General features: G+C 55.2%; 2 protein-coding genes across 4 annotated transcripts in view; one reads left to right on the top strand and one right to left on the bottom strand.

The window, feature by feature from the left end:
• NOS2 (nitric oxide synthase 2) overlaps positions 1-5,485 on the top strand; it is a 29,701-nt gene extending 24,216 nt beyond the window's left edge. Inside the window, exons 20-25 of the mRNA XM_049637865.1 lie at positions 105-312; positions 2,082-2,169; positions 2,624-2,745; positions 3,055-3,203; positions 4,116-4,310; positions 4,881-5,485. Coding sequence (XP_049493822.1) covers positions 105-312; positions 2,082-2,169; positions 2,624-2,745; positions 3,055-3,203; positions 4,116-4,310; positions 4,881-5,000 — 882 coding nt within the window. The 3' untranslated portion in view covers positions 5,001-5,485. The remainder of the gene's footprint in view (positions 1-104; positions 313-2,081; positions 2,170-2,623; positions 2,746-3,054; positions 3,204-4,115; positions 4,311-4,880) is intronic.
• A 1,612-nt stretch (positions 5,486-7,097) lies between these two features.
• Positions 7,098-24,619, bottom strand: LGALS9 (galectin 9). Of its 3 annotated transcripts, XM_049637905.1 has the most exons (11): positions 24,518-24,619; positions 18,447-18,538; positions 15,872-16,073; positions 14,649-14,759; positions 13,389-13,484; positions 11,665-11,700; positions 11,043-11,093; positions 10,460-10,501; positions 9,930-10,018; positions 9,637-9,799; positions 7,098-7,859 (listed from the first exon to the last, which is right to left on the bottom strand). In XM_049637905.1, exons 1-11 carry the CDS (start codon positions 24,554-24,556, stop codon positions 7,713-7,715), a joined length of 1,068 nt encoding a protein of 355 aa, XP_049493862.1. In that variant the 5' UTR covers positions 24,557-24,619; the 3' UTR covers positions 7,098-7,712. The 3 variants fall into 3 exon arrangements, with proteins under 3 accessions (XP_049493862.1, XP_049493863.1, XP_049493864.1); XM_049637906.1 differs by lacking the exon at positions 13,389-13,484; XM_049637907.1 differs by lacking the exons at positions 9,637-9,799; positions 13,389-13,484 and having other exon boundaries at positions 7,781-7,859.
• Between the last annotated feature and the right edge of the window lie 1,267 nt (positions 24,620-25,886).

The raw sequence follows: 25,886 nt of genomic DNA, 5'->3' as shown, positions 1-25,886 counted from the left end.
TTGAGGGTGTGAATGAGTGAATGAATGAATGCTGGATTGTGACAGCCTTCTGCCTCCGGGTGGGGCAAGTGCCAGAAGTCACTCACACTGCCCTTGGCTTTCAGCCCTCAGAGTACAACAAATGGAAGTTCACCAATAGCCCCACATTCCTGGAGGTACTGGAGGAGTTCCCATCCCTGCGGGTGTCTGCTGGCTTCCTGCTCTCCCAGCTGCCTATTCTGAAACCCCGGTACTACTCCATCAGCTCCTCCAGGGCCTGTGCACCCACGGAGGTCCACCTCACTGTGGCTGTGCTCACCTACCGCACCCGAGGTAAGGCTGGGCAGGGGCTTTGGAGCAGTCCAGCTCTGCTGTTTACTGGGCAGTCGTCCAACATCTCTGAACTGTGGTCTCCTCGGCAGTTAAAAACCCACTCCCCAGGGGAGCCTGGGTGGCTCAGTCAGTTGAGCGTCTGGCTCTTGATTTCGGCTCAGGTCATGATCTCACAGTTTGTGGGTTCAAGCCCGACATTAAGGTGCCGGCGTGGAGCCTGTTTAGGATTCTCTCTCCCTCCTTCTCTCTCTCTCTCTCTCTGCCTCTCCCCCACTCATGCTTTCGCTGTCTCTCAAAATAAGTAAACTTTCAAAAACCCCTACCTCCCAGAGTGTTAATAGCAATAGGAGGTGTGTGGGAGAGATTACTACGAACCAGGCACTGAACTCACCCTTTTGTATATGTATTATCGGTAACCGTATGAGATGGGGACTGTTTGCATTTTACAGGTGAGGAAACTGAGGCACAGAGAGGTTAAGCCACAAAGTCATACTGTTAGCAAATAGAGAACTGAGGTTCAAACCCAAGCAGTCTGACTGCTGAGTCTTCCCTTCTTCACTCTACTGCCCTACTACTGTTGGGACAACTTAATGAGATCAAATGTAGAAAGCACCCAATACTGCCCAGTGATTCTTCATTTCCTGATAGTCTAGCCTGGGTACAGGGGTGATTATGCCTTGATTGTTCACTCAGTCATTCACTTATTCAGCGATGGTTATTTCATATCCATCTCTGCTTGGCATGGTGGTGGATGTGGAAACACAACACGTAGCTTCTTCCCTCATGGAGCGTCCCATCTAGAGGGGGCAGTGAAGAGAGACTCATAGTGATGGACAGTTGTCATTATGCAGGGTGCTCTGAGGGCAGAGGGTAGAGGATGGGCTAACATAGACTGGAAGGTCCAAAACCTTGTCTACTTGGACTTGGGCCTCTGTGCTGGGTAAACTGTACCCTGTAACTGAGCATTGCCTGGGTTGGTAAAGCCAGGTAAAAAGCATAGTCACACGGTTTCTAAACACTGGGCAGAGACTCTGTCTGCTCTGTTCGAGAACATCTACACAGGCCAAGTCTCAGTCCTCAGGCAGGGAGAGGGAAGGTGGGGACACCTTGTGAGAGCAAGATTCCATCCAGAGGAAAAAAGGGACTTTTCAAGTTGGTTGGAATAGCTTTAAATGCTGGGCCTTTGGGAAGGGAATGTAAACCAGAGAAAGTAGGGGTTTCCACAGGCCCAGGAGGGGCCGCTTGGGAAGACAGTGAGATATCACAGCAGAGCAGAATGCTCAGGGGGCTGTCTGTCACCCAGGGTTCCTACCAGCAAGGGGTTTACCTCATGAAGACACTGTGGGGCAGTGACTGTGGCCACCCTTCAGGGTCACTTTGTGCTATATCATCGGAGCTGAGTGATGGGCTAGGAGGGTCCCTGGAGAAACTCTTGGAAGGAGCATTGGAGTAGGAGTCAGGAAACCTGAGCTGTGGCCTCATTTTACTGCTACCTGAGTGACCTTGTACAAGTCACTTTCCTTCTCTGAGACTTTCTGCAGTGGCAAAGGGGAGAGTCTTGCAAACTCTCTAAGTGCGTTTCAGTTTTCCCCAGCTCTGGCTGCATAGAGGGCAGACCGCAGGACCGGGAGAACTGCCCCCTCACTAAAGCCCACAGAGTGCCTCAGCAGACACTTCCAGGAGGCTCGTTGGTGTGGGAAGAGCCTCTGGGACAATTCACCCCTAGGGTGTGGGGAATGATGTTGGTCATGTCTGTGTTGTCCTTGCAGATGGCCAAGGTCCCTTGCACCACGGCGTCTGCAGCACATGGCTCAGCAGCCTGAAGCCCCAAGACCCAGTACCCTGCTTTGTGAGAAGGTAAACAGGCCCTCCACTCTGTCCCTGGTGGGACCACTGGTCCCTGGGAGTTCTGGTTTGAAGGGGAGTGATCTGGGACTTAGGTACCATGCTGGGCCCCATGGCCCATGAAGAAGGCATTGGGGTCCCCCTGGGCCTCTCCATTCTATCCCTGGCAATAAAGCGTAGCCAGATCTCCAGCAGAGACAGAGATGACAGCAGTCGGGGTGGGGATCTAGAGAACAATGAGTTTCAGGCCTTTTTCAAAAGGAGCTCAGGGCGAGGAGATGGTGTGCCAAGGCAGGGGAAATGAGGCAGCCTACAGGACTTGGGAAATCACATTTGAGCTCATTGTCTCCTCCACCCTCACAACACCACCGCCCCCAGCTGCACCCCCAGTTCCCCAGCCCCGGTCCAGTGTGTGCATCCATCTCAGGGTGTCTGAGGACTGGGCCTCTTGATCTGTTCCCTTTAGTGCCGGCGGCTTCCAGCTCCCTGAGGACCCTTCCCAACCTTGCATCCTCATTGGGCCTGGCACAGGCATCGCCCCCTTCCGCAGCTTCTGGCAGCAGCGGCTCCATGATGCCGAGCACAAAGGTACAGTTAGAGGGTTTCCGGCAGGCGGGGAGGGGACACCAGGTGGCCTGGCATCTCTCCAGGAGTAGGGCGGCAGTGACTGGAGAGTTGTGCCACCGCCCACAGACATTTCCTTGCCCTTCTCCCATTTGCCTCAGCCTGTGTGGACAAGTGATCTGAATGCCCTGGGCCTCATTTTCCTCATCTGTAAAGTGGGGATAATACTAGCTAGGATAGCTGTGGGCGTGAAATGAGAATTCAGGTCGGTTGCTGGGCTCCGCGGGCCCTCTGGTGGCCACCCTGGTAACTGGAGCCTGCTGGGTCTCACAGGGCTCCGGGGCAGCCGCATGACCCTGGTGTTCGGGTGCCGCCGCCCGGATGAGGACCACCTCTATCGGGAGGAGATGTTGGAGATGGCCCAGAAGGGGGTGCTGCATGAGGTTCACACAGCCTACTCTCGCCTGCCTGGCCAGCCCAAGGTAAATGCGGCAGCTGCCCGTGCAGTGGGTGGGACATTAAAAGCACAGTCTGGTGGGTGCCGTGGCTCCCCGCGAGGAGCCCCTTGCTCTTGGAGCCTTCGTCTCAGCTCTAAAAGGGAGGTGGTTACACAACCATCAAAGCGATGCTGTGAAGCTATCATGTTCACTCTGTCAGGAGAAGAGAGGGCCCCCGGGACATTCAGGACAAAGCAGGTCACCTGGTAGGTTAGACCCAGTGCCCAGCTGACTAAAAGTGCTCCCTTCAGATACACAGCTGCCTGGGAAGAAGTGTTCCGGGCTGGCTTTATGCCCAAACACCATGCCCCGGTGACGGTCTCTGCTGCCCTGGGGAGTCGGGACAGACCCTTGCCTCAGCTCCTGTGAATTTGTTCTAGCCATGGTGCTCTGCGTCCAGTGCTAGGGTCACTGGGCATCTTGTGTGGAATGAGAGCAGAGACTCCTAGGTTTCTGTACAACTGGGGAGCCCAGGGTTCTGTGCCCTGCTCTGAATTACAATGGGGATTCCGTGAACTCTGCACTGAGAAGCTCCCTTTACTGGGGTGTAGGCAGGTGGGCCTCAGAGCCCAGGCAGGGGAAGTGGCTTGATAGATGCCTCTCTGAAGCATGGTGAATTCAAAGTAAATGCAGGAGCCTTACTGAATTGTCAGCTTCTTGAGGGCAGGGCTGAGGGGTCAACATTCCTCTCTCTGGCCCCAGCCCAGGCCAGAGCTGGGCGGGATGCAAGGGCACCTCCTTATCCTGAGCCTGATCCCTAGGCAAGGTCCCGGCTGGGCGGGTCCTCACCCTGCAGCCCAGCATGTCCCCTCACTGCCTCCCCCTGGCCAGCAGACCTGACTGCACGCTTCACCCCCAGAAGCAGGGGCCTGGACCCACCACGTCCTCTGGTTTCAGGTCTATGTTCAAGACGTCCTGAGGCAGCAGCTGGCCAGCGAGGTGCTCCGTGTGCTCCATGAGGAGCAAGGCCACCTTTATGTCTGTGGGGATGTGCGTATGGCCCGGGATGTGGCCCAAACCCTGAAGCACCTCCTGGCCGCCAAGCTGAGCCTGAGCGAGGAGCAGGTGGAGGACTATTTCTTCCAACTTAAGGTACGGTGGCTGGTGTGTGGGTCAGGGGTGCAGATCAAGGACACGGGCAAGGGAATCAGGACTAGGAGAGTCAGGCTCAGAACAGTCCTGCACCTCAAAAGAATCCTGGAGGTGACTGGAGGTCAGAGCGAGATGGGCTGTTAAAAGGCCTGGCCGCGCATCCTGGTCTGGTTGCTCAGTTAGACAAAGGCAACACGTTGCTTTATGACAAGACTTCTCAGGGCCGCTAATGTGCTGTGTGTCGTGACTCCTCAAGGAGAGAAAGGATGCAGCATTTCCCAAACGTGTCTATCTCAGAGCCCACATTTCCCGGAGCGTCTTGTGGGACAAGAACGAGGCAGGCTGGGACAGCGGGTTGGGTGGTTCACACCAGCGCAGGTGCTGATGGGAGGTAGAGCCTAAGTGGGATTCAAGTGTGCCCTAAGCATGGCAGTTGTGAAGGCAGATGGCTCATGAGTGTATGTGTGGTAAGGAAGCCAGGGGAGCCCCAGGGGCTCGTCCTAGCCTGGACCTGATGAATGGGAGGCGGCTGGACCAGCAGAGCTGACATGCTGGCCTGGTTTCCCTTAGAGCCAGAAGCGCTATCATGAAGACATCTTTGGTGCTGTATTTCCCTACGAGGTGAAAAAGGATGGGGCAGCAAGGCAGCCCAGCGATCCCAGAGTTCCAGCGGCCCTCGGGACAAGTTAAAGTCGCTGCCACAGAACTTAATGATGGAGCCAACTCCCGATTATCTGAGGTCACAGGGCCCGGAGAGATGGAAGGAAATCATAGCCCGGAGCCTCACGTCTTAGTTCCCCAGCTCCTTCCCTGCCAAACCCTATACTTGACCTGCTGCCGGCTAGCAGCCTGGACCGAGTGGAACCTCTGGTCTCCCTTGAGCCCACCCTTCCCGGATAATGGAGAGTTGGGGCTTCCTGGGTCCCTTGAAGACTAAAGCTGCCGTGCCGGGCTCACCTGGTGGGTGACAAGGATGAACCTTCTTCTGATTGCACCACTTTACGTGACCACCAGGAGGCGCTGTCGCGCCACCCTGTATTTAGCTCCCCACTGTACAGTTATTTATGCCTCTGTATTTAAAAAAAACAACCTCCAGCCTTAAGGGCCGCTCGGGCCGTCCCTGTATGACTCCTGGATGGAGATATTTATATGGAATACATTTTATTTTAACCACATTGTACGTGAGTGTGGGTGTTCTGTAGGGAAAGCCACTCCGTCACACAGAGTTGGGGACTGGTGGGTGGCACAGCCTGGACAAAAATCCCCCTCAGAGGGACATGCTGGTTTGACCACGCCACCTCTCGGAAATGGCCACCAGGTATGAGGCAGAACGTGGAGTTTTGTGCCCATCTGAAGACCTGTGATGGGGCGAGGAAGCAAGATCACCCGTGGGGCGTGGGCGGTGACTCACGGGGCATGTCTCACACGGGGTGTGTCGGGGATGCACTGCTGCCTGTGGTACCAGCCCCTTGGTGAAGGCCTCGCCCACAATCCCTTTCTAGAAGGCGGCTGTGTTTTGCTCTGGGCTCGCCTGTTTCATGAGAGTTTGGCCAATAATAATTTGGCACCTGGGTGACAAAGCAGGTGAGGTGGGACTGTGCCAAAGCCGTGGCAGTGAGTGAAGGACACATGTCTTCCACGGGGAAGACTTCTTCAGGGACTGAGCCTTATTCTCTTAGAATAAGGAAGGAACTTGGGTGTCCTGGGGGACCCAGCCACTTGGCTCTTGGTTTTGGCTCAGGGGATGATCTCACAGCTTTGTGGGTTCAAGCCCCACATCGGGCTCTGCGCTGGCAGCACGGAGCCTGCTTGAAGTTCTCTCTCTCTCTCTGCCCCTCTCGACTTGCTCTCAAAAAATAAACTTAAAAAAAAAAATAATAAGGAACTTAGCCAGGGGCCGAGGGGTGTGGGAAAATCCAGCTCCCAGCTTGGATTTGGCCTTTGCTTCATTGGTTCCTGGGCTCACTTCTCCCCTCCCCCTACTCAGATGGGGTGAGAATGGGACAAAAGGGCACCCCAGCCCCCAGTGTCCCAGCAACGCACCTGAACAACGTGGTCGAGAATGTGGTCACCTAGACCAGTGCCTGTCCCCTCGGAGATGCACGCAAACCACCGGTGTCTTGTCACAACACAGACTGATTCTGGAAGTCTGCGGCGGGCCTGGGTTCTGCCTTCCTAATAAGCTCCCGGCTGCCGCCGGTGCTGCTGGTCTGAGGCCGATGCTCTGAGCCCCAGCCCGGTTCCAGAAGCACTGGATTCTTGATGGAGTCAGCAGGCTGAGTTGGCATCATGTGGGCACAGAACCGGCCTTCCTGCGCCGGCCCAGTGGCTGGTAGGGAGCCCCCCCCCCCACACTGAGCCACTCTCCCCACTGTACCCTAACCCCGAATGCTGGGACCCACAGTGGAACGACACAGACAGGTGTCCACTTGAGTCAGCTTCTCCTGAGACCACACCCGCCACCTCCTCCCACTGGGACACAGGGGGCTGATAAGCCATCTGGCCTTCTGGCCCAGCCCTTGCAGTGTGAGTTTGTTTGCGGGGTTGGCCTGTTACCAAGCTTCCTGCATCACAGATTCCTGCCCAGGAGGCCCGAGCCCAACCTGCTTCGTCCCACCCACGTGGGGTGTGTGCGGGACCCACTGGGAGCAGGTGTGGATGTCAGGACCCACCCCATCAGTGAACCCATGCTGTCTCCTCCCGTTGCCCTTGCCCAGAACTTCCCCAACTCCAGAGACCCCAGAATGTCTCAGACATGTTCAATAACCACAGTGAGCCCATGCACAGGTGCCCATAAGCATTTGTCTTTCTTTGAAGGAGGCTGGGAAAGGACCTGCTGGCTGGTGGAGATCAGGGGAGCGTCCTCAGGGTACCTTTCCAGGAGCAGGGAGGGTGGGAGCTGGGTGCAAGGCAAGGTCAAAGGTAGGAGAAAGGGGAGGGGCCCAGGACACAGCTTCCCCCTAGAATGAACGGCTTGGGGCTGAGGCAGAGTTGACCGGGGGGGCAGGGGGTAGGGAGTGTGACGGAGGGGCAGATGGGGTGCAGGCCTGGTCTGGGATCTTGGGCTCTCCCTTTCTGCCAAGGGGACTGAACATAGGGCTTAACCTGTGGGGACCACCCCCCTCTCCTCGGACGGCAGGACTGGGGCGGCTGCTGGAGCCCCAGATACTGCTCTGAGGAAGGCGCCCCCCCCCACCCCCCGACCCGCTGCCAGCTGCCCTCCTCCCCTCCAGGCTAGCTGCAGCCGGAAGCAGAGCCAGACAAGGACACAGTCTCTCCAGAAAAGTCCCCAGATCGTCAGGTGGCTGGAAAGGCCCAGGCAGGGACAGGGAAGGTGGAGGTGAGGAGCAGATCCGAACAGCAGCACGCCCCTTCCCTTACCCCCAGGGCCAGGGAGCCCGCCTATGTCTGCACATGGGTCAGCTGGATGTCACCCGCCACCTCCAGGCTGTTGATGGCAGGCAGGTTCTTTAGGCGGTGGCAGTATTCAAGCAGGTGCTGACCGTCCACGGACACCTTGAGGCAGTGGCCTTCACACATGATCCACACCTGCATGGAGGCCATGTTATTTGCATTCCCCTTGGAAAGTCCTCAACCCTAAATGCAGGCTCGTGTCTCCCACCACCTACCTGCCTTCCTCAAACATGAAGCAAGTGTCACGCCTGCCTTCAGCCCACCTGGGGGAGCCCACCGTTCCCTCCACACACCTCCTGTTCTTCCCCTTGTGCCTTTACATACCCCGCTCCCCCTTCCTCTGTGCTCGCCGCGCTGCCCCCCTGCCCCCCTGCACCCATACAGGTGGCTTCTCCCCAACCAGCAAGCCTCCCCTGCCTTCCCCCACCTGGTCAGATGACCCTCAGGCCGTGTCGCCCACCCTACCCCCACTCTCCCACTGACCCCGAGCCTCTAGGGGTAGGAACACTGGCCTGTGCCATCCATGTCCCTAGTGGCCGGCACCCAGCCAGCCTCCATGCCTGCACCCCCGCAGTGCAGCCTCCTGACTTGTGCTTCCCACCCCACATGTGCTCCCGGAGGCAGCAAGACCACGTCTGTGAAAATGCCACCAGGACAGCTGACACTTCCGGCACACTTACTGTGCCCTGGGCACTGTCCTAAGCCTGTCACAGACATTATTTCATTTCATTCTAACATCTCTATGAGACTGATATTATTAGCCCCGTTAAAAACATTTTTCTGGTAATGTTTTTGAGAGAGTGCACACGCGCAAGCAGGGGAGGGGCAGAGAGAGAAGAAGACGCGGAATCTGAAGCAGGCTCCAGGCTCTGAGCTGTCAACACAACTGGGGCTTGAACTCACAAGCCACGAGATCATGACCTGAGCCAAAGTTGGACGCTGAACCCACACGCTGAACCCACTGAGCCACCCAGGCGCTCCATATTAGCCGCATTTTTTAGATGAGAAAACTGAGGCCCGGAGCAGTGAAGTCGCTTGCTCAAAGTCACACAGCTATCTAGGAATCCATGCATACTGCTCTCTGGCTTGAAACATAACAGCACACTGCACTGAAATCCAAACTTCTTCCCACGGCTCTCAAGGCCCTACGTCAGTCACCTCCAAGCCTGAGTGAGGAGTATTATGGCATATTTTAAGACACAGATGTCCAGGCTGGGATGGGGCCAGGTGAACCGAATGCGTAGGTGGGGCCGAGAACACCTGCCCTGTGTGATCGGGCCTCCAGCCTCACCACCCACACCTTTCTGTTGTCACTTTAGCCAGAAGCCCCTGGCCTCCCTGTCCCTAGACAGACCATGCCCCTGACTCTACCTTTGTGGGAATAGCTGCCCCCTCTGCCGCCCACCAGGAATGCCCCCTCAGATCTTTGTGAGGCGGGCTTCTTCTGAGGTCTCAGCTGCACTAGGGCCCCCTCTGACAGCTGTCCCCATCAGGGGCAGCGTGGCCCCTGCCCCAGGGCTCACTCGATCCCATTAGTCTGTTTTGCTTTCTGCACAGACCAGTTGTTATTTCCAATGACCTGTCCAGGATTGTTGAATGAGTGAGAGGTAAATGAATGACCCATGCTTGGGCCCCACCTGGCACTTACTGGCTGTGTGACCTCAGGCGAGTAACCTGCACCTGTGAGCCTGTCCCTTCACTGGCGAGCAGAGGCACCACCACCCACCCTATGTGGGACAGTATGAGGAAAACAATAATAGCAGCCATCTGTGGGGCACGTTCTGTTCTTCTAGGCCCAGGTTTCACCCCAGAGGCCTCAGCTCCCACATCTTTCAAGGTGCCCCCAGACGCCCTCCATGCCCTGCTTTGTTTGCCCGTTGACCCCCTCTGTGCTCCGGCCGCGGCATCTTACCGAGAAGCTCTGGCCTCGGACAAAAGGCATTTTTCGGGGCAGGCTTCGCTCCTCGGACCCCCAAGAGCCGTTGACCTGTGTGTTGCGGACCACGGTGTTCTCGTTGAAACGGGGGTTCAGGTGGAAGGCGATGTCATTCCCACAGCGCAGGTTGATGTGGAACCTGGGCATGGGCAGCTCCCATGAACCTCTTCTGCCCACTGAGCTCTGAGTCCCTACCCCTCCCAGCCTGCCCAGAGCCAGCGGGGGATGACCAGAGGACCTTGAGAGCCTTCTTGAGGGCCCTGGCTTACCTCTGGGCACTGGGCAGGACGGTGCCAGACACGATGATGCTCTTGGAGGGGTACAGCCCACCCGGGATGGAGGTGAAGAAAGGCATCGACTATCAGGAGGAGAGGGGGCAGGTCAGTCGCAGGGGGGGCTTTGTGCCAATTTCCATGAATATGGACTGTCAGCTGAGTTTGATGGCCGCTTCTGAGAGTAATATATTTTCAAGAAAGAACTCCGTAACATCCTTACTTGGTTCAGTAAATGCCAACGGAAAACTTTCCAGCATTGCTCAAAGTAACGGGCTCAAGTTGTCATGAAAAGAGCTTTGGCCGGATGCCATAGGATGCTTGGGCTGAGGGGAAGGCCCTAGCCTATGCTCATGTCGAAGGGACAGTTCTAAAGGTGACATCTCCTTTCAACAGCCTTTTAATTCACTTGGATGTTTTCAAACGTTAGCTTACTAAAGGGTTGCCTTAATTTTGTAAGCCGCCCCTCACCTCCCACCCTGCCCAACTTGAACAAGGCGTCCGCCCCTCCCAGAGAAACCACTTACGTAGGTTGGGTTGGGGTACGCCATAGGTGGGATGACGGGGTTCTGTTGAAAGAGAGCAGGAAGTTTGGTTTGGGAGTGCACACCCACATGGGACCCCCACATTCCAGAGGCCCCTGGCCTCTCGGCTTCGCCTTCCTTCTCAAGTCAGCCTTGGTGAAACTTCTTGCCATGTTCCCTGACATCATGGCCGCCTGCCTGCAGGTAGCCGCACTAACTCCAGGCCTCCCATCTGATTTGTGCCCGTGGCGGGAGAAGCAGCAGCAGCTTAAGCCTGTGGCCCGCGGTGACATGCCAGGGGCTCGTCCTCAGGACGCAGAGTCTCATACCCACATGCTGGGACCGCTGCACTCCCCTCTCAGTGACAGCAGGATCAGTTTTTTTGCTGGTCCCTGAGAAACCCGCTCCAGAATCTTTGTCGTCCCCAGGGGCATTTTACTCATGCGCCTCCTGAGCAGAAGGCCCAAGCCCCCAAAACTCTATCCTCTTTGCTGCACTTCCTTCCTGCCTCTGGGACTAGAGAATTCAGTCCTTGGTGAAGGGGCACACGGTGGGGCTGTGATCTGACCCGAGCTTTCAAACTTACAGGGAACATCTGTCCGGGGGCGCTCTGCATGGTGTGGATGACAGTTTGAGTCTGGAAGAAAGAAATCCAGATTTGAACCGGCTCTCCGCGGCATCAAGACCACCACCAGCTGCCACCAGAGGGCATCACTTAACCCCCTATGAGGTGACTCCATCTTGAGCGTGTAAGCAGCCCAACGGCCCCCGCCAGATCCCCCGAAACTGGCGGATGGAGGGGTATCTTCTCTCAAGGTGGTGAGGTAGGGGCAAAGGTTTCTTCTACTTGGAGAAGAAATACGGCTGCGCTTGTGGCCTGTGGCTCGTCTTTCTCCTCAGGGGACTTTATGTGGCACAGCCTCACTTTACGAGAGGAACGAGTGGATGTGTGGCCTCGGTCTCCTGTGGCCACTCACAGAAAAGGGCAGGGGCTTGAGCAGACAGGGGGCAATTCAAGGTGTTTCCCAATTCACGAGGGCCAGCCAACCCCTTGCCCTGCTTCCACCCTCCCCCCCGCCCCCCACGACAGCCAGGCAGACGGCCCGGGGTGGCCTCCCCGTGGGAGAGGCCCGGTGCCCAGCCTGCCTCCTCCTTTGAACCCACCGGAAGAAGCAAAATTAAGAGGATGGGAGAAACCAGAGACTTACAATGGGAGCCGTGTTGGCCTGCCAAATGCCTGGAGACTGAAGGAGAGGAGAAAAATCAAACAGTAGTTGACGTTGGTGTTTCACGAGGGTGAGACACTGGCGGAAAGTGGAGTGAGAAATGCCTCCCCAGACTCACGCTCACCTCCTTCCTGCTCCCTAGCAAGCCTTCCAGAGTGAGCCTCCCCCACCATCCCAGGCCCACCGGGGTTTGGGGGTACAGTCAGGGTTGGGGGTACGGTCAGGTTGGGGAACATCTGCATTGGCTCCTCCAGAGGGAGAAGAGGATGGGTCGCAGAGAGACCGTACAGCTTCCCTTCCCTCCCAGAGGCAAAACCACTACTTCCGGTGCCCTATTTGATCCGTAAGGTCAACCATTTAGTGAAGGCCACATGTGTGCCAGGCTCTGACTTTGGCACTTTTACAAGGGAGGCACCCTCGGCTCCTGTTTCGCTAGCGAGGCAGCTGAGTCAGAAAGGTTAAGCAACTTGCCCAAGCTCCTCCCAGTAGTAAGTGATAAAATCCAAACTGCTACTCGGTTTTGGCTGATTGTATCTACCACACTCCGTCGTCCCCAGGCCAGAGCCAAAGTCGGGCTGCCCTGCAAGACTCCCTGAAGCTTGCCCGGTCCTGAAGCCAGCGGGGTGCGAGGCGCAGGCCCTGTCTGTACTGCGATGGGCCACAGAAAGCCTGGGTAGAGAGGCACCCCTTCCTCAACCCCCGCTGCTCCAGTGCTCGAAGGAGGGGCCAGGCCATGCTTCCCTTCCTGTCCTAGACCCTGTCCCCACCCAGCAGACCGTTCTTGCCCTGGCTGGTCTCCCCTTCTTCTGGCTGTGCAAACCACACTCCACATGCACCGAGCCCCTACTGCTTGCCCAGATGCTAGGCTAAGTGCTGGGGATACACAAATGAACGACCCACAGTCCCAGCCCACAAGGGGCTTGTGGGTGTAGGGAAGGAGGGGGTGGAGGGACAGGGACAGATATGTAGGCACAGTTACAACAGGACATGGTAATTGGCATAGCACAGATATATACATAGTCCATGGGGACACTGGGGTGGGGGGGGGACATCCAACGATGTTCCAAACAGCAAAGATGCCCTTGAAGAGGGACATTTAAGCAGAGCAGTGAAGGGCTGTTAGAGGTCGGCTGGGGCTGAGGTGGCCCAGGGTGTTTTCAGCACCAGGATTGCAGGTGCAAAAAGCATGCGGCCCCAGAGAGCCTCAAGTGAGCAGTGGAGGCTGCCTAAGCTTCATGGGGGAAGGGGCGTGGCCGGGAGGTGGGCTGGGGCAGGACTGGGGTGGGAGCAGGGTGGTTTCTGCACATCCTGCCGGGAATTTAAGGCTTTATTTAGAAGGGTTTGCAGCCTTTAGGATTTTTAAGCAGGGAGAGGACGCAGTCGCATTTGGGTGTAGGGAGGTCACTGCCGCAGTGGGCGGGGTGAGTGGGGAACTAGAGCCCGGTCCTTGTAGTCAAGGGTCAGACGGCCTGGCCCAAGAAAGAGAGTGGCTTCGGGAGGGAGAGGTGTGGGTGCAATGCAGGCATACTAAGGAGGGGAAGGAAGGCCGACTCCCAGGTCCCCAGCTCTGGGTCAGGTGGTGTGGTGGAGACGGGGAAGCTTTGGGTAGGCATCATGGGGCCCGCCTGCTGGAACCAGCCTCTCAGAGCCTCTGTCCTTCCTGATGAGCGCTCGCTCGGCCTCCAAGGCCTCCACATTGAACTCACTTTTGGCTTTCGCCCTTTGGGCCTGGGTGGGAAACAGGCAGTCTGGGAGAACTGCACCGTGGAGAAGGCAGGCTGCATAGGGGTTGCTCGCATGTTCTGTTAAAACAAAAGGCACCAAGGCATGAAGAGAAGCATTCATGGAGCCAAGGAAGCTCAGACAGGCAGGGGCCTGGGCCAGAGGGAGGAAGCCAGGCAGGCCGGGGAGGGTGTTCAGGATCATGCAGAGAGGCAGAGGGAGGATTCGGCTCCAGTGGGGGGCAGCAGGCCACTGAGCTCCTGCCCCACCCTCCTCCATCTTTCTCCTTCACCCTCCCTTCCCCTCCCCTGCTCTCTTCCCCAGGCCCGTGGGGAAAGAGTTGGGTAGGGAGGGAATGTGAGAGATTAGGACAAGAGAGAGAGGAGCTTGGACCCATGGAGGGCCTGCTGTGTGCTCTTCTCATCTCAGGGAGCACCAGGACCAAAAATGGTGACAGCAGTCCCCCTCAGCCACCTGGGGCCCTGAGGGAACGTGCGCCCAGCATACCCCCTCCTCCCAGTTTTCAAAAAAGCCAGAAATCCTGGCTTTTTTTCCCTCACCTTTTTTTTCCGCCTTTAATTGTGGTGACACACGTGTGAATTTACCATCTCAACCAATTTTAAGTGTATGGTTCCAGCGGCATTAAGTACATTGGCACTGCCATACATCCGTCACCACCACCCACTTCCAGAATGCAAAACTTCTTCTCCTGGCCTTTTAGATGCTGGCAACACGTTCGAAAATGTTGACACACGGAGAGGGGCCAATAGACCCTGGCGGGGGCCCAGGCAGGCCGTCTTGTGAGCTCACTGAATTCACCCAATAACTCATGGGGCAGCAGTGGCTACACCCCTTCCACAGATGGGGAAACTGAGGCTGGGAGAGGCAAAGTTGCTTGTCTAAGATCTCACAGCTGGTGATAATGGCAGAGCTAGGCATCTGAGCTAGATTCAGTTGGATTCCCAAGCCTGGGTTCTTTCTAGAGCCACGTGGCCTCCTAAGCATGGTGGAAATAGAGAGTGACAGAGAGCGGTGGCCAGAGTGTCTGGGAGACTGAGACAAGGGTTCTGGACAAAGACAGTAAGTAACACAGAAGGACAGGACAGGGGAGCTGGAGGTGTGTTCCCAGAGTCACCTGGGTAGGACATTGGCTGCTACCATTGGGCCCTCCCAGCAGGGCCTACGTGCAGCTAGACTGGGCCCTGCACTCAGCCCTGAGACAGGTGCCAAAGGGACATTCTGACCTGGAAGCCGATGTAGGACAGGTGCACAGCACCGCTGATGGAGAGGGTGTCCACATGGTGGAAGGGCACGCGGTGTGGGTACTGCACAAAATGGCTCCCGTTCACTGTCACCTGTGAAGACAAGTGCATATTCCAGAACAGTGGTCTCAGGCCAGGGCGGGGGACCTGAACCCCTGCTCCCAGAAATTAAGACCTGTGTTTGGTTTTCACATCTGTCCCCCAGGGGTCAGGGACACCAGCCTTCAGAACTGTGCCAGTTGTAAGAACATGGCCTATGATCCAAAGTGCATCAGAACCCAGTCCCTACTGGGCTCTACTGGGCTTTTTAGTTCTTAGTCATTTGTTTATTGCAATCGGTTTACCTTTTTTTTTTTTTTTTTAATTTCTTTTAATGTTTATTTTTGAGAGAGAGAGCATGCACGGGTGGGGGAGGGGCAGAGAGAGAAAGAGAGAGAGAGAGAGGGAGACACAGAATCTGAAGCAGGCTCCAGGCTCCAAGCTGTCAGCACAGAGCCCAACGTGGGGCTCGAACTCACGAACCATGAGATCATGACCTGGGCTGAAGTCAGATGCTTAACCAACCGAGCCACCCAGGTGCCTCAATCAGTTTATCTTTCTAATGTTAGCTCATGGAGGTGTTGTTTAAATATGCATAAGCATGTTCATGGGGAGCAGGGGAGAGGCAGGTTGTACACTGAGGGGACGGGAACATCCACGCTCGCACAGAGAAGGACAGACACGGGGACACTCACCCCCCACCTGTCTCCCAAGCCCAGAGACACTACTCTGCTTACGTAATTTGCAACACCATGTAAAACTAAGCCATTGGCGGAACCCGGACAAAGGCTGCAACAATATTAGCAAAAACCAAACGTTAGCAGGGACCTGCAGGGGAGGAAAGCCTACAGCAAAGGGATGGAATGAACTAGAACTTTAAAGACCCGCAAGGCCCAAAAGCGCTACGGTGATTTACCTCGTTCCTATTTCCTGAGTAAAAGCAGCAACAGGTGTCCCTGTAGATGTGCAGGTGAAGGTGTGTGAGCAGACTGTGGCCATCGCTAACGTTCTTACAAGGCAAACGTCCTGCCATCTGTATAATGGCATTGCTCACGTGACCATTTAAAAGCTCACGTGACTTCTGATGGCTGCTCACCGCACCTGATAGGGCCTGGAGGGAGGGGAAGGAGGCGGTGGGAAGGCGGGCGAGGGGGGCTGCTTCTCACCTTGAAATTGTAGCTGTCCACCAGGAAGCAGAGCTCAAAAGGGTTCCCCATCTGGAAAGGCATATGCATCTTCCTGTCCTCTGGCCCCCAGCATCCGTTCTGCTTTGTGTTGCAGACCACATACCCGCCCTCTTCGAACCGTGGGTTGAAGTGGAAGGCAATGTCATTGTCGCTGGGGCCAGAATGAAAGTTCACAGCAAACCTAGGCAGAAAGAGATTCCGCAGCCTGGTTTATTGCCAGCTGGGGGGAGGGGGGCTCACGCCCTTGACTTGGTCTGTCTGCGAACTTGCATACAACCTGCATGGCAGGTTTGGACCCATCCTTAGTTTGTTGCCATCCTTTCTGTTCACCTAGCTTGGACTTCGTGTGTGTTTGTGCAATTGTTGCATGCTGCCCTTACGGTATGATTTTCTAAAAATACGTAGAACACGGGTAAACAAAAATAGTGGACGCTTTCATGCCAAGTGGATACTCGGAGGCCAGCCCCCATCAGCTCAGTTGGGAAAGAAGAAAACCAATTCAAAGGCGATGCAGAATTGAGGGAATAGGCCTCCAGAGCTGGTTTCTAAGGTACAGAGTAAATAGTAGCTCTCTGTCTCTCACTGGAGGTTGGCGTGTGTCCCACACATGACGTGTGGAGTGGTGGCCCCGAAGTCAGCAGGTCTGGACCCAGACCCCAGCTCTACACTGCTCGTCATTTGTGACGGTTCTGAACCACACTACCCTCAAATCACCATCACCAGGGAGGTGAGGTACTTCCTTTGGGGATGCTTAATGAGGCGGTGTTCTAGAAAGCCCCACCCAAATCCATTTCCATTCCTGCCTCTCTCCTTGGAAGCAGCCTCTCACTGTCAAAACTGCCTTTGGGTACAGCCTATGGCTCCGAACGAAGAACCTTCCGAGGAGCCTGGCTCCCAGAAGGGGCACGGTAAACATTTGTTCTGTCTCTTCGCAGACAGAGCTCCCTCAGGTCCTACAACCAAGTTCCAGCCTGAGGCTCCTCCTCCGAGGCGTCTCTGTCGGCAGCCTTCCCTGAGCTCAGCGCACCAGCGTGGTCCGCCACCTGCTTCTCGGGGTCACTCCAGTCTCCCCAGCTAACGCACAGTGCTCTCCTGTCACCCACATCCCCCACAGTGCCGGGCTCTGCACCGAGCCCAGAAGCGGCCCTTGAGAGTCATTCTATTAAATTCCTGCAGAGTCTGCTTGATTTCTTGCTGGAGGAGCTCTTAGAAAATTTCTGCCTCGGGGCCCCTGGCTGGCTCAGGTAAGCGTCCGACTTCGGCTCAGGTCACCACGTTACAGTTCATGGGTACGAGCACCATGTCAGGCTCTGTGCTGACAGCCCAGAGCCTGGAGCCTGCTTCAGATTCTATGCCTCCCTCTCTCTCTGCCCCTTCCCACTCATGCTCTGTCTCTCAAAAATAAATAAATGTAAAAAAAAGAAAAGAAAACGAAAGCGAAAACTCCTGTGTGCAGAAGCTTTGCAGGAAGAAGTCGGGACAGTCTCTGTTAGACAGGATGGGAGTAGAAAGCCATCCTGGTGCCAGGGGAGGGGTAGGCAGAGGGAGAAGGAGAGAGAAAGAAGGGAAGTTCAGAGGTGAGGTCCCGAAGTTCCCTGCTGGCAGGGTTTAGGGGGATCCTGGTGCCTCCCTTCCCTCAGGGTCTCCTGGGGGCACTCAGGGCTCTGGGACAAGTCCCATGGTCAGCGCGACCATGTCCACCTGGCAGGGAAACGGTGGTGGAGGAAGTCATCTAGAGTCTAGATGCCGAGCTGAGGTAGGGCCCGGCCTGGGAGCGACGTGAAGGTGGGTCCAGGTGGTGAGAGAGAGGACCACAGTGAGCAAGAGACATTGGGGATTGAGGCAGAAAGTCTTCTGAGAGAGGCCGCGGGTCCAGACGGGCTCCCGTGGGCACCGTGGACCTCAGGAAACAGCCCCCATGTACACAGGCCCCGTGCAAAGTGGGCGAGAAGCTGGACCGCAGCAGAGGCCAGGCAGGGCCGCCCGAGATTCCGAAGGGCCTCCAGCCTCTGAGGAGTCCTCGAGTGCCTCCCCGCCTCCCTGTTCCCAGAAATGCCTCCTTGGGGAGGAGGGGGGTGGTGGGAAACAGCACTTAAATGGTGTTTGTGTTTTGGATTGACTTAGTATTTTCCAGAAAAGACCTTGAAACTGAAAGCGACTTGCATTTGATGGCAATTTTCAATATTTCTGCATCAGCCAGATGAGGGCTCCAAAGTACTGAAGGGCAAGTTCAGGAAATAAAGGAAGTGATATTTTTGCCACTCTGAGTTATGGTGTAGAAAAGTTCGATCCCAGAACAAAATCATCTGCTTCTGGGCTGGCCTGCCTCCCTCCTTAGACTATGAGCTCCTGTCACCCCGATGTCTATGGGGGATCTCTGTTAATGGTGCCCAGATGCTACGGGCAGATGACAGTGGTGTCACGCAGATCACCCGGGATCCCCCGAGCCAGGCGCAAGCGGCTCCGAGGGTGTAGGGCGAACCCACCTGAGCTGACAGGGGCCACGGTTTGCCAAGGGGTGAGGCTAGAGAGAAAAAAAACCAGTTCCAGGTACCTGGTTCCATTGTAGTAAAGAACGGTCCCAGTGAGAGTGATTTTAAGTCCATCCTGGAGACCCCCCTGGATTTTCCCAGAGAAGGGGATGATCTGTAGGGAGAAGAGGCAGGTCAGTCAGTGGGCCCACCTCCGTCTGGTCCCCCCAGCACTTGCTAGAGGCGCCTGGGTGTGTCAGCCTCATGGATCCTCCGGGCCCGTGAGGGAGCAGATCTGAGTCCAGATAGTTCCACACAGATTCTAAGATTGTGACAGGGAGGCTCTGGGGCTCTGAGACGACGTGATGGGGTGCTGGCCTCCCTTGAGAGTCTGAAAGTGACAACTTCTAAGAGGAAGTAACATGTACATGGCCCTGAGATGGGAAGGAGCCAGTGATGGGAGGAAGGAGTGATGGGAGCGCTGGACCCCAGGTCAAGCTCCTAGCAAAGGCCCAGAGCCCTGGCTGGGGACTCAGGAGGCCCAAAGGACCAAAAGAGACCACCCATTCTAGAGGATAAGCCTTCCACTTGCCTGACTGGGCCAGGAAGAACGCATCCTCCCCTGCTCCTGCCCTCCCCACCCATAGAACCATGGTGACCATGACCTTTGCCCTTCCAGCCACCTCAGGTAGTGCCTCTCCTCAGATGCTCTCTGCAGCCATGGGGCAGCCCCCTCTTCTACTTCTGCTTTTCGGCTCCCCGTTCCTTTCCTCAGGCCCTCGGCAGCCTCCGAAGCCCTCCTCCTAGGGCCCCTCAGCACCAGCTTTGTCAAATTCTCATTCCTGGGCCACTTTAAAGGACCAACGGTTATGGTGAGGCACGCCTCCTTTCAGAGCCAGACGTACTCCAGGTCTGAATGCTAATTCTTTGGCTCATTACCTGAGTGGCCTTGGGAAGCTTATTGAATCTCTCTTTGCCTCAGTTTCCTCATCTGTAAACAGAGGGATAAATCCCCCCCTTCTGTGTCAGTTTGATGATTAAGAAAAAGTCTGCAGAAGAAGCTGGCACCTAGCAGGTGTCTCTCTACCGCCCCCCTTCTTCGATGTTGGGCTCTCTGAGCGAAACCCCAAACTGGTTATTTCTCAACTGTCAAAGCCTAACTCCAGAATCCCTCTTAACTAATGTGGTTGTATAACCTGCATTAGACTGGGAGAGACATCTAGCTCCCCGTCAATTTTCACACTTGTTAAGTTGTTCACACCTTCTCTAACTTCTCCCCTAGGTCAGTTCCTTGCAAAAATGAAATGCTTACAGGAGCCAGGCCGGTGATATGTGTGAGTGAGATGTCCAGGTAAGGCGATAGGTGAGAGGGACTGGAGGGGAGTATTACAAACTAGATGTTGCCTCCCTCATCTAACAGGGCAGTGTGCATTCAGCTCTAACCAGTGATCACCACCCATGCCCTGTGCCGGCAGAGCTCCCAAATTTTTAGAAGACAGAAATCTGGATTTTCTTTTCTGTAAAACTTTCTAATTTCTGGGGGGAGAATTCTTTAAAAAGGATTTTGGGGGCACCTGGGTGGCTCAGTTGGTTAAGCGTCTGGGGCTCTTGGTTTCGGCTCAGGTCAGGGTCGTGCAGTTCATGAGATCGAGCCCCCAGTCGGGCTCTGTGCTGGCCTCGCGAAGCCTGCTTGGGATTCTCTCTTTCACCCTCTCTCTCTGCCTTTCCCCGCTTGTGCTCTCTCCCTCTCTCAAAAATAAATAAGCAGTAAAAAAAAAAAAGAGAGAGAGAGGGGGGCGCCTGGGTGGCTCAATCAGTTAAGCATCTGACTTCTGCTCAGGTTATGATCTTGCGGTTTGTGAGTCTGAGCCCCATGTCAGGCTCTGTGCTGACAGCTCAGAGCCTGGAGCCTGCTTCGGATTCTGTGTCTCCCTCTCTTTCTGTCCCTCCCCTGCTCGTGCTCTTTCTCTCTCTCAAAAACAAATACACATTAAAAAAAGAGATAGAGGGGCGCCTGGGTGGCGCAGCCGGTTAAGCGTCCGACTTCAGCCAGGTCACGATCTCGCGGTCCGTGAGTTCGAGCCCCGCGTCAGGCTCTGGGCTGATGGCTCGGAGCCTGGAGCCTGTTTCCGATTCTGTGTCTCCCTCTCTCTCTGCCCCTCCCCCGTTCATGCTCTGTCTCTCTCTGTCCCAACAATAAATAAAAAACGTTGAAAAAAAAAATTAAAAAAAAAATAAATAAAAATAAAAATAAAAAAAGAGATAGAAAAGAAAAAAATACTCCTGGCAAGCATGTGTCTTTCACTTAAGCACATCCACACTAAAGTGTGAAGAACTAAAAGCAGAGTGTGGTTAGGTGGGTTTATCAGCACACAGAAGGGAGGGTGAGATCGTGGGGACGGGGGAGCACAGGTTAATCCTAAGCAACGATTTCCCCAGAAAGGTTTTGAGCTTTCAATGTGCCTTAAATGGTGTCCCCAAATTCTGAAAACCAAGATTATTTTAAATTGAGTACAACTTTGCAGACAAGGCTATTCACCGCAGCATTGTAACAGCAGAGGATTGGAAAGAAAAGTTCAGCAAGAGGATGATGGTGAAGTAAATGGGTTCGATGTAGCCTCCACAAAAAAAGGAAGAGGAAGAAGGGAATTCTTTGAGAACTGATACGAAATGACCCCATTTGTAGAAAAAACATGGGTGGGAGGCCATATACATGCATTTACTTATTGATGAGGGAGCAGAAGGCAAGCTGGCAGGTCTCAAACACTGCTCTCCCCCCCACCCGCCCCCACCCCGTGGGATATGTGGGATATTCCTCAGGGACTCCTGGCTGCCTAAGAACAAAGGAAAAGGAAAAAAGCTAATGATTAACTGATAGAGATCATAGTCACCCTCCATCACCCTCCACAGTGATGTAGGGAACACAGGCAGAAGGAAATGGCAGATAAAACTAAATTTCCTTATAACCTGCAGCCCATTGACGAATACTTGAGGCTGGCGGAGTGAAATGTTTCTCCAGAGACTCCCTACTGTCTTGCTAGAGGGAAGAACAACCTTAGCTGGACAATACGTAGGCCTCCGGTATCCCATGAGTCTCTAGCATTTGAAAATCTCAGTGGAAACTTCCCCTGGACTCTTATCTCCCCCAACCCCATAGCATATAACAGGTGTCTCTTCATAGTCCTGGGGCAACAACTCCTGCCCGCAGATCCTGTCCCCGTGCTGCAATAAAATCACCTTTCCGCACCAAAGACGTCTTTGGGAATTCTTTCTTGGCTGTCGGCTCCGGACCCCATGAACCCCACTGTCTCCCCCAAAACCTCATCTCCTATTATGCATAGAATATCTGTGGATGGATTCAAAGAAACTGACAATACTGGCTGACTCCGACGAGGTCCGGTGGGTTGAATAATTACTACGCCTTCCCCGCTGCCCCAAACGTCTACATTCCAATCCCTGGACTTTGTGGCTCCCGTATGTCACCTTATGAAGCAAATGGGGATTTGAAAGATGTGATTCAGTTACAGATCTTGAGATGGGGAGTTTATCCTAGATTATCTGGGTGGACCCAATGTCATCACAGGGACCTCAAAGAGAGAGGCAGGAGAACAGAGTTAGTGGTAGGAGGTGTGACAACAGAAGCAAGAAGCTGCTGGCCGTGAAGATGGAGGGAACCCCAGCCGCGGTAGGCGGGCAGCTTCCAGAAGCTGGAGAAGGCGAGGAGAGCTTCTCCCCTGAAGCCTATATTTTTGGATTTCTGCCCTCCAGAACTGTAAGAGAACAAATCTGTATCGTTTTAGGCCTGGTGGGCCAAGTCTGTTGTGGAATTTGGACCTGTGCACGTGTATGAGAGAGAGAGAGAGAGAGAGAGAGAGAGAGAGAGAGAACTCTTGGATTTATGGTCCCAAAGACGTGCCTCCTTGTGGTAACAGCTCTCCTACTGGGCAAGTCACTTGATCTGTCTGTGCCCCAGGTCCCTCCTCAGGACAGTGGGACAACAGCACCAACCTGACCGAGCTCGTGAGAGGATTCGATGAGATGCCACACACTGCCACACACGAAAGCCCCTTGGTTCACAGGCCTTTGACAATGGCAGCTGTTTGCATCAGAATGTGACTCTGCTGGGTCAGAACTTGCTCTCGGCTCCTGGCTGTGCCTGGAGGCTGAGGACTTTCTCCTCCTCTTCTGATCTGGAAGAACCAGGCTCTACCCTCCGGCCTCAGCAGCCGCCTTCTGGAGGAGGCCCAGGGTCACCAGAGGGCTCACTGGCAGGAGGCGGCGGGAGACTTTCGGCCAAAGGGAGCCATTGCCCTACAGGTTCTGAGGCCCCTCTGGTGGCTGACCTTCCTTCCCTGTTACCTCATTATCCACTCTGAGTTCCACTTCTACAGAGGAAACTGAGGCACAAAAGATTTGGCAGTTTGCCCAAGGCCACTCAGCTGGTGATAGCATGGGGTCTGAATCCCAGCACAAGGCTGGTCAGGTGAGGCGTGTGGGGAGTGGGCAGGAAACGGGGGGCCAGGTTCCCAAGGCGGCCCTCATGGCGTTTGGCTCCTCAGAACAGCTGGGCCGCGGGACCTTCCTGCCACCCTTGGGAGGAAGCAACGTTTCTACAGCTGGACATCAGCGGGCCACTTGGGAGAGGGCACCCTTGTGGGACGGGCAGGTTTTCCTGGTGCCTGTGGGGACTGCACCCATCCTCTTTCTCGTTCGGACTCCAAGGCCCTGTTTTAACTCACTGTTGCCCACAGGAAGATTCTCCTTCTCATCTGAAACCCTCGAATGCAAGGATTGGCAAGTAAAAACTAGCCACCAGAATCATGAAATGTCGGGGCCTATGAGGATCTCTGGGATCTCTCATCTGATGGAGAATGAGCCTGAAGTGACACATTTGATGCTGAGAGCCCCATGGAGGGCCAGCTAACTGGAGCCAGGCCCAGCTTCCTCCAGCGACACCTCCCCTCCCCCCACCCCTGCCCTGCAGCCTCTGTCAGGCTATCAGCCCAGCCCCTCCGGAAGCTCTTGGCCAAGGCCCAGAGGGGCTCCTACGAAGCCTCCTGGGCCTCCTGGGCCCTGCTGATTGCCTGCCTTCCCCTGTTAACTGCTCTCTCTCTGTGGGCACCTCTCTCTTCTGGGGGTAAGTCAAGGCACCTCCCTTAGTTGCCACTTATCATCTGGGGACATTGGCAAGTGGCCTCAGCTCCTCTGTTTCCCGCGTCTGATGTGGGGGTCGTAAGACTCACAGGGTTTAAACAAGGCCACGGGCAGACGGAGTCTACTCACATGTGGCCAAAAGTTGGAGGCAGCCCCCTGGGCCCCGCTCTGCAGGGACAGCCCCACTCCCCTCTCGTTCCCAAGATGGCCCCTCTGCACACACCCTTGGCCTGCCTCTGCCTTGCTAACTCACCCCTCAGGGAGCAGACACCTCCCCCGGAAAGCCTCCCCTGCTGCCTCCAGACTCCTAATAATACAAAACACTTCCAAAGCCCCCTCCCTACAGTGTGCCAGGCACTGTGGCCACACTTTAGATATGCTACCTCCCTAATCCTTACCCAACCCTGGGAGGTGAGCCCGAAGATGATCCCCTTTTACAGATGTGGAAACTGAGGCCCAGAGAGGTAAAAGTAACTTGCCTGAGGCCCCCCAGCTAGTAAAATGGCTGGACCCAGGGAGGCCATCTCCAAAGTAAGCGCCCTTAACCACCGCGCTGGGCTGTTTTCCTCCCTAGAAGCCCTGGTCGCTGCCCCGTGAACATACAAACCATCACTCTTCTCGTTATTATGCCTGCCTTCCCCCTCTTCCCCCTCCCCGCACTTCCCGCACCTAGGACATTTGTCGAAGAGGCATGAATCCCTAGGACGGGCTCCCAGGGGAGCTCCGTGAACCTTTGTCAGAGGCATGAATCCTGGTGGTTATCAGCCCGCCAGTCCAGTCCGGAGATGCAAGGGAGACCGGCATGGGGTGTGCTGGGACTGCCCCTCCTGGCTTTCTGCTCTTTGCCTTGTGTCCTCTTCGGGACACCTGCCCTCCGCCTGCTGCAACCCACGGGTCAGTTCCCCACAGACCCAGCGCTGTTTCCTCCTGGCGGAGGCAGCCGGCTCAGTGGGGGCCATCCCATGCCAGCACCAGCCATGCCCTCAGCCCCAGAACTCACCGGGTTCAGGTAGGGAGGCTGGGAGCTGCTTAAGGCCATCTCTCCACTGCCCGTGTGGCCCTTGCTGCTCTCCGCGGCCAGCCAGGCAGTCAGTTCTCTGCACTGGGAGGAGATAACCAGGAAATAGAAACTGAAGCAAACCTACAGTTACTCAGTAGGGAGGAGCCAGAGGCAAGAGGAAGTGGTCTGGAGAAAAAGAGAAAGGGAGGGTGTTGAGGGAGGGCTGGGGGTACACTGAGGGAGGAGGGAGCAGACACTCCTCACCTCAGTGACCTTTGCCCTTCCTCTCTCCTGTGCTCCATTCCAACAAACCACTTGTGTTTGGTTCAGACAGATTCAAAGAGCCTGACCTCACTGACATAGCAAGTTTCTAGAGGACACTGTCCACGAGCGTGGGGCCGTGTCTCCTGCGTATGCCTGCCCACAGGGCCCAGAAAACAGTGGGGCTGTGCCGGGCATCGCCTGTGCACGGGGCGGTGGGGGAAGGCCTGCTTCTACCCACTTGCACACAGAGAAACTGACGCTCAGAGTCTAAAGGACATGCCCACAATCACACAGCTCACCAGCGGCCACCCGAGCTATAGGACACCTGGGTTCTCAAAAAAGTATTTCTCCCTTTCAAAATTCTATTCCTGGAACGCCTGGGTGCTCGACTGGTTAAGCGCTGGACTCTTGGCCTCAGCTCGGGTCATGATCTCTCAGTCGTGAGATCGAGCCCGTGTTGGCTCTGTGATGAGCGTGGAGCCTGCTTGGGATTCTCTCTCTCTCTCCCTCTCTCTCTCTGCCCCTCCCCCACTTGTACTCTCTCTCTCTCTCTCTCTCTCTCTCTCTCTCAAAATAAAATAAAATAAATATATAAATAAATACAAATTCCACTCCTCATATTAAAACACAATCACGTAGAAAGAAATGTTTTTCTGAGCCTGAGTGGCTCAGTCGGTTATGCATCCGACTTAGGCTCAGGTCATGATCTTACAGTTTGGGAGTTCGAGCCCCGCACCGGGCTCTGTGCTGACCCCTCGGAGTCTGGAGCCTGCTTTGGACCTTGTGTCTCCTTCTCTCTCTGCCCCAACCCCCCCAGTCAAAAACAAATAAAACATTTTTAAAAATTAGAAAGAAATGTTCTTCAAATAGAGGACATGATAATGGAAATTATTACCCTAGACTGTACTGGTGCCCCGGGAGCTTCAGATCCCCTCTCTTTATTTCTTTCGTCTCTTCTCCCCTCCCCTTTTCCCCCTGGGCTTTACAATGGAAAGAGGACAAGTCTTCGACATAATAGAACATTCCAAGTGACAAGACGGTTGGAGACATATGAAATAAACTGCATTCGAGTGGCTTTAGTACCTAGTGAAGGGAAATGACTGAC

The sequence above is a fragment of the Panthera uncia genome, chromosome E1 (genome assembly GCF_023721935.1).
Source record: "Panthera uncia isolate 11264 chromosome E1, Puncia_PCG_1.0, whole genome shotgun sequence".
NCBI classification, from domain to species: domain Eukaryota; kingdom Metazoa; phylum Chordata; class Mammalia; order Carnivora; family Felidae; genus Panthera; species Panthera uncia.
This window is presented reverse-complemented; position numbering and strand designations above follow the sequence as displayed.

Coding starts and splice junctions, on each gene's coding strand:
- LGALS9 (XM_049637905.1), bottom strand. CDS start 24,556: ATGGCCTTAAGCAGCTCCCAGCCTCCCTACCTGAACCCG. Junction 13,485..14,648: donor TGTCCTACATCGGCTTCCAG/GTCAGAATGTCC, acceptor TTGTTTTAACAG/AACATGCGAGCAACCCCTAT. Junction 7,860..9,636: donor TCCGAGGCCAGAGCTTCTCG/GTAAGATGCCGC, acceptor GCCTCCATGCAG/GTGTGGATCATGTGTGAAGG.